This window comes from Lampris incognitus, chromosome 1 (assembly GCF_029633865.1).
Source record: "Lampris incognitus isolate fLamInc1 chromosome 1, fLamInc1.hap2, whole genome shotgun sequence".
Classification (NCBI taxonomy): domain Eukaryota; kingdom Metazoa; phylum Chordata; class Actinopteri; order Lampriformes; family Lampridae; genus Lampris; species Lampris incognitus.
Window position 1 is genome coordinate 6,477,450 of NC_079211.1, and position 7,767 is coordinate 6,485,216.

Below are 7,767 nucleotides of genomic sequence, written 5' to 3' on the forward strand. Positions count from 1 at the left end.
TGAGTGCAGTACCCTCATTGTGTGGAGCTGTTATGACATCACATGCACAATAAGTGAGTTTCAATGAATTTATTTGTGTGTTTGTTATTCAACACCTCAACACTGGTGTCTGAAGACTTTCTGGTTCTGTGCACAGATGAGACCCTCCGTAATCCTCGTACATGTACCCCTTGGTCCCTTGTCCCCGGACAACCACAACCACACACACACACACACACACACACACACACACACACACACACAGAGGAAGTCTCCAAGTCTGGCTGGGTTTTTTTCCCCACCTGAATTCCTGCTTTGTGTTTCTCCACCCATAAATAGCAGGAGGGACATGTGGGCTCATATAGTCCTTCATCCCCCCTTTCGCTCTCGTTCTCTCTCTCATTTCAGGTTTGGCACCATGTGGGTTCACATCAGCGCTGTGCTGCTGCTCGTCTGCTGCCTTCAGGCGGTGGAAGCTCAGGCCGACGGGCGCAGGAGGAGCATCTGGGAGGACCCCATTCGGTTCATCAGCCGGGACCGCGACCAGTGCACCATGATGGTGACGGGCCAGGCCCAGCTGACCATGCTGCGGGTGTTGTGCCGGAGCACCGAAACGCCAGGCGACATGTACTGGTGCGATTACGTGGGCCAGCCTCACACCTGTCGCCCCTACAACAGCAACCCTCGACACTTCTTCACCCAGATCATGTGGAACCTGAGAAAGCTCTACAACGCCTGTGACGCACCGCCTGTGCTCGTGGCCCATATGTGCAGAAAGGGACCCACAGACGCCCATATGCACCTGTCTGCTTCGTCCTCAGTCCACCCTGGGACGGGGACCACCAGGGAGGCCACCAGCAGGCAGCCGGGACCAAAACCGGCTTCCAGATCTACGAGACCAGCTCAGCCCAGAACCAAGACGCCAGCGACCCCTGCGAGGGCGGACCACACCAAGCTGGAACATGTGAGACGGGCGCATCTTAAATCTACCACAGAAGAACCTGAGTGGACCACAAGTGGCACCATCAGGCCAGCGGTAGAAAGCACGACACCAAGAGAGATGACGACTGCAGAAACAAGCGCTCCCCAACTGACGACAAGCACCAGCAAGAGTTATGCTAAAAGGAAGGCGCAGGAGGTCTGCTGGCGGTCATTCCAGGGCATCTGTTCCTATTTCATTGGCTTGTTTAAGAACTGATGCTGAAGGTGAGTTGGAATGAGGAGTCTCTTCATTTCCATATTGAATAGTGTTGTTTCATAACCAGTTCAATACTGTATGGCTGAATGGCGCCGGTAATGCCAACATGCGGCATCAGTCGTGTGCAGGTACTTTTATTGTAAGCTTCCAAGTTTTCACCTTGACAATGCCTTCATGAAAATATGTTATTCCCGTTTTGTTGAATCGGGCCTTACATTCTCCTTTGTCAGCTGGTACGAGTCACTTACCCTCAAAAATAGCAACAGATTGGAGGGTATTGTCAAAGTGTGCAGCAAACTTGCGGGCATGACTTTGAATGCTTCCTCATCTGTGCAAGGGTTGGACCTTGAAGAAGGACCAGTCAATCCTGGCTGATCCTGTCCAAGGCAAGTTGCTTCCATTTGGCCGCAGATACAACCTGCCAACATGCAGGAGCAGCAGAGCTACAAACTCATTTGTCCCGGTCGCCCCTGGCCTTTTAAATAACTCACGTGTGCTTTTTGTGTTGTGTGTGCTTTCCATGTATTGTTGCTTGTCTAATGGTTATGTGTCACTGCTGGCTGCACAACAACCTTGACCTTGAGAGAGAAGTTGTATGTTTAAAGTATGCCCGACTTGAAACAAGACCGCTTCCGGAAACCCTTCTTCTCGTCTTCATTACCTAACATTTTACAGCAGCATGGGTCTCTCTGTTTTGTTATATCCACAGATATACAGCTGTGATGAGAAGCCAGACTTAAAGCGGCACCTTGGGGGAAACGGCCAGAAGAAATTTACGGGTAAATGGTAGAACTCTATCGCCCTCCTCAGGCGAAGAGATGCCATTGCAAAGACAAAACGAAATATTTCCTGGCATTGTTTTACAGTGAGCTATGCGTGTATGCGCCGTTCAGAGCAACGATACAAGTATTGTGTTACAGCAGGACATCTAAGCATTACAAGACACCAAGAGCTTGACTACGAGACAACTGTGTCATGTATGAAAATGTGTTTCGTAAATCCAATTGTAAAATAATTTCCCCGATTGTCAGTTTTTGTACGGCACTCGGCTGCCCCACAAACACATAAAGCCATTATAACGCAGACGGACCATATAATTACATTTATTTTTACGTATGTTATTTCTATGTATACTTATTTTCATAAATATTTGTATCGCGTACACAACATATTTGTTATCAGAGACACTAGAAAGGTTTTGAGTGTTTGATGGAAAAAATGAACGTCAGAATTTCTTTTTTATTCAATGAATAAACGATTTACTGTGTTAAGAAGATCCATACTGTCACTCGTGGCTCTTGATGTTCTCTGAAAACACTGAGAAGTAAAGAATACCGGTCTGAGTCCTGGCTAAACGTTTTAGAAAGTAAACTTTAATGTCACGTGTTGTCCAGTAGGTGTCACTGTTGCAGTGCTTTAACAGGGACACGTGCCTTAAAATGGAGGTATTTTACAGTTTTTCTCAGTTGTTTTGGCTCAATTCTCAAATGAGAATTACCTTTTTCAAAAGAATAAGTTCAAATCTCTGAACAACTAGTTTCTGGACCACACCGACTTGAATTTCTGGTAACACTTTAGTATGGGGAACATAGTCACCATTAATTAGGTGCTTATTAGCATGCAAATTAGCAACATATTGGCTCTTAATTGGTCGTTATTACGTACTCATTAATGCCTTATTCTGCATGGCCTTATTATACAACCAGTAAGCCATTAACTATGAGTTTTCCCTCTATAACCTCAGAAGTATTGCTTATTAGTAGCACCATCTCAATATGCTTTGCTTAGTATGGCCTTTATAAGGTGGTAGTACCACAAGAAGAGTTATTCTCCCTTACCAACACTTAATGAATATGGTCTGTTCTTACATAACAACACACAAAACTACAAGTGTTCATAGTGTTAAATTACTGTAAATTACGTTTTTGTTATTTAGAATATATTCCCCATACTAAAGTGACATCTTGATCATTACTAATTCACTAGTAATTAAGTTTTTTTTACTTAGAATATGTTCCCCATACTAAAGTGTTACCGAATTTCTTATTAATTTAACGTTTTGACACATGCAATTGGCACATAAGTACAATTGTCAGCAATTTGCACAATAACTACATGCACATGGCTAGCTGATCAAACTGATGAGCTGGTTCTCAGTGAAACTGTCACAACTCTCACCACTTCTAAACATTCTTCACTGTGTGAGCCATCACATGCAACATGATCTGTTCAACGTTCAAAAATCTCTCAGACATACAGGTATAGCCCATAAATATCTATGATATGGAATGCTTGTGATGTCTGCTACATTGGCAAATCCCCTGCCAGGTGATATAGTAATGAAATAGGAATCACAATCTTACCAATCAAGTTCGGAAGCATATATGTAAATATTCTGTAAATTGTGTAAACACAACATCCATTGCATGACTGTCCATCTTAGGAGAGAGATCAAATCAAATCAATTCTATTTGTTTGGCCCAATATCACAAATTACAAATTTGCCTCAGTGGGCTTAACAGCAACACAACATCCTGTCCTCAGACCCTCTCATCGGATAAGGAACAACTCCCTAAAAACCCCTTTAACAGGGAGAAAAAATAGGAAGAAACCTCAAGGAGAGCAACAGAGGAGGGATCTCTCTCCCAAGACGGACAGCGTGCAATGGATGTTGTGTTCACGCAATTTACACAATACAACATTGAAAGAGGATAACAGAATTATAATGGACATAAAATTTATGAAGAACATGATGCACAGGATGCAGAGGAGATCCCTCCTCTGTTGCTTTCCCTGAGGTTTCTTCCTATTTTTTATCCCTGTTAAAGGTTTTTTCTTATAGGGAGTTGTTCCTTATCCGATGTGAAGGTCTCCGGACAGGATGTTGTGTTGCTGTAAAACACCCTGAGGCAAATTTGTAATCTGTGATATATAGGGCTACACAAAGAAATATGAATATGAAATATGCTGAATATGGAGCTGCCAGGCAAGAGGAAAAGAGGCAGACCAAAGAGGAGGTTTATGGATGTAGTGAGGCAGGACATGCAGGTGGCTGGCATGACAGAGGAAGACGCAGAGGACAGGAAGAGATGGAAACGGATGATCTGCTGTGGTGCCCCCTAACGGGAGCAGCCCAAGGTAGTAGTAGTAGTAGTCGTAGTAGTAGTCATAGGGCTATACAAATAAAATTGACTTGACTATATATGGAGCAGGCCCACAGTCACTAACATTTTTGAACATGGAGGAACATCACAGCCATGACAGCAGCTACAAGCCCGCAGAAGAGGAATAAGAAGAACGTGTGATGGTGTTGGGGGAAGACATAACAGATGATGAGGTAGAAGGCAAAGAATAAGAGTCCTTGATGAAACCAGAGCTACAACTGGCACAGTAGGCCAACGTGGAGGCCATATTACAATGTGTGATGCAATTTGTGAGAACGGCGTGAGCTCATATATTCCACACATTGGGCCCTATAAGACCCAACCTCTCCTGGCCTTCCTAAACACACTTTACAGAGACCCAATACCAGAACAGAGGTTTAGTTAAGAGCAGATTTGCCAAATAATGTAATTATGTGGGATAGGGTGAGCTTCCATAAGCAACATTGCTAGGGAATGGTTTGCTGTGCATGAAAGGGTAACAACGGACGTCATTCCTCCCCATTCCTGAGTCCGACAGAAGAGTTCTTTTCAGCACGGAGGTGGAAAGTACACGACTGTCCGGCACGAGACCAGACGTCACTGTTAGATGCCATGAAGGCTGCTCGCGAGGACATCGCAGGCCATCATGGCAGGGGATGTTTGCACCATGCAAGGAGATTTTCCTGCAGTGCATCGCAGGGAAAACATCCAACATCAGATGTGATGTTGATGAAAATCTCCGGCCAGACCAACAAGAGCTCGACAGGATGTCCACCAAGATGGGAACTTGTACCGAGAGGAGGTGTAATTTATTGTTTTTACAGAACTACCGCAGGTGTTTTCATTGTTGTGTGTTTTTTTTGTTTTTGTTTTTGCATGGATGTCATTTTGTGGCAAACTTTCTGTTCACTATACACAACTTTACAAGTAAGAAATATGTAAAAATGGCATTTCATGGTGACATGTAACATTGCTCCAAATTAAATTTACTGTCTACATACAAATGTGCATATCCTTTTTGTGAGTACTACAACATTGTACAGACTTCTCCTAGTAAACTTTCCCTCTGGCTGAACTCAGTGTGTGACACCCAGCAGACGGCCTGTGGTGCCGTCAGAACATGTGCCGGGTGACCGGCCCACACACTATTCATTTAATCTACTGACACAGCTACAGGTTCTGAAGCATGAGGTGGGTGTTTTGGGGAGTCACTACTTTCTGCAGACACACTGTAGCTGTGATGTCCCGTAAGACAGTTGTGACATTTCCATTTACAGTTTAGAGATTGTGAAGGCTGTTTCAAAACATCTGAGAAAAACTAAAACATTTAACTGGCAAGTGAATCTCTCTCTCTCTTAGACTTCACCATCGATTTGTTTTTGTTGCCTTTAATAATACAGACCCTTCAAGGATTTTTATATTCCGTTAGTATTTCCCACTTGTTCATAAGGTGAATTTAACATGACACAAAGTTTACTGGGGGGATACAGATTTAATCACCATCAACATTACAACCATCATCATGTTCACTCTGATGGATTACTTCAGTACGTTTACATTTTTTACTAGTTGATTTTAACACCGTACTGAAATGAATGGAAACCAATGGCTCACTGGAAGGTAAAAATAAACAAACAAACAAACAGAAAGGCATGCTTTCAGGGTAATGTAAAGTACACGCCATTTGCAAAGCACCAGGATGGTCTGTACCACAGACTAGATCTGATAAAATGAACCTCATGGTCGGATCCGACTTCCAGTGCGCCTCCTCTGCAGGTTCTGGAAAGCCGTTGGGACATGGCGCTCCTTACCAGTTTCCCCGTATCACTGGTGCTTGTCTGCATTTGTCAGCAGATGAGCGACCAGCTGTCAGAACAAGGCTCATGGACAAAGAGGAAACAGCAGATAAGAGGAAAGAGGAGGTAAAGGGACAGTCTGATGAGAGGGCCAGTCGTGCCGAGGCTCCAGTCAGGGGGAAACTCTCTGCTAAAGACAAGTCTCGGTGTACCTGGACTGCAACAGCAGAGCAGGATTCAGTTCTTCCTGTGAACTGCATTAAAGGAGGTAAGAGTTCTGGGTTTGAGTATGTCAGTAAACCGGCCGTCTGTCTCCATTACGCACCGAAGGCGCAGCTCTACTGGAGGCAGATCAGAGCACTGATGAAGCAGAAACACAAACGCTCTGGGTAAAGCTGCAGTTTGCAGAAGATTCTCATTTCAAACTCAACAATGATCCACGGATTTCTCCACCTGCACCTTCCCAACCGGCTGCTGGCGAGTCCGGCGAAGCTGACAGCAGGAAGCTGGCGGAGGAGAACCACAACGAGACCTGGTCCAGCTTCTGTACTTTCCTTTTTGCGATGGTCCAAAGTCACATTTGCTGAAGAAGTGAACCGAAAAGTTCCTCAGACTGACTCCCATTCACTTGAGCCTCTGTCCTCTCTGAAAGCTTTGAACAGTGACAGAGAACCTCATCTTCTGATGACAGCATAATAATAATACCAACACCAAACACATGTAGCTATACAGGTACATCTCAAAAAATTAGAATACTGTGGAAAAGTTCATTATTTTCCTTAATTTAATTCAAAAAGTGAAACTTTCATATATTCTAGATTCATTACACATAAAGCGAAATATGTCAAGCCTTTTTTGTTTTAATCTTGATGATTACGGCTTACAGCTCATGAAAATCAAATATCCAGTATCTCGAAATATTAGAATATTACAGAAGACCAATCAAAAAAAGGATTTAAAATACAGAAATGTCGACCTTCTGAAAAGTATGTTCATTTATGCACTCAATACTTGGTCGGGGCTCTTTGCACGAATTACTGCATCAATGCAGTAATTTGCCGAGGGACGCTGGAGACGCCAGCGGGCGCGCATCGGCTGTGGATAATGGCGAGACGGTGGCTACAGCTGCAGGTGACTCTGGTTCCTCTGCCGCTGTGGATTCCAGTGTTGGCACAGGTCCTGCTCCTTGCGCGGAGTTGACCCCGGGCAGTGGAGTCGGTGTTGGCGTGGGGAGTGCAGTGAGCCTGCCTGGAGGGTGTACAGTAGTAGCAGAAGACTCGCCGAAATGGAGTCAGGTTGCAGAGCGGGGCTTACGCCTACATACGAGGAAGAATACCGAGGGCCAGCCCGGCTTGTCAAAATGGCATCCTGACAAACCTAAACGGAGGATCATGCCTAAGCCTATTGTTGGCACTGGGGCGCATGGCAATATTAAGGTGGTGCGCACGAAGCTGGTAAGTGTTTTTGCTACCAAATTCGGACCAGACTTTGATGCAGTGACGCTGTCTATCTATCTTATAGAAAAGCTTGGCCGTGATGTGATTTGTGAACGCATTGACACTGCGCGCAACAGATTCAGCTCATTTAAAGTGTGTGCTGAATGCAGTGAAGTCACGGAGATGCATAACCTGGAAATCTGGCCGGAAGGCTC

General features: G+C 44.6%; 1 protein-coding gene across 1 annotated transcript; it reads left to right on the top strand.

The window, feature by feature from the left end:
* Positions 1–397: 397 nt before the first annotated feature.
* fgfbp2a (fibroblast growth factor binding protein 2a) lies at positions 398–1,177 on the top strand. Its single transcript, XM_056279669.1, has one exon. The coding sequence runs from the start codon at positions 398–400 to the stop codon at positions 1,175–1,177; it is 780 nt and encodes a 259-aa protein (XP_056135644.1).
* Positions 1,178–7,767: the final 6,590 nt, after the last annotated feature.

Bases quoted from the DNA above. Each gene is read 5' to 3' on its own strand.
- fgfbp2a (XM_056279669.1), top strand. From the start codon at position 398: ATGTGGGTTCACATCAGCGCTGTGCTGCTGCTCGTCTGCTGCCTTCAG.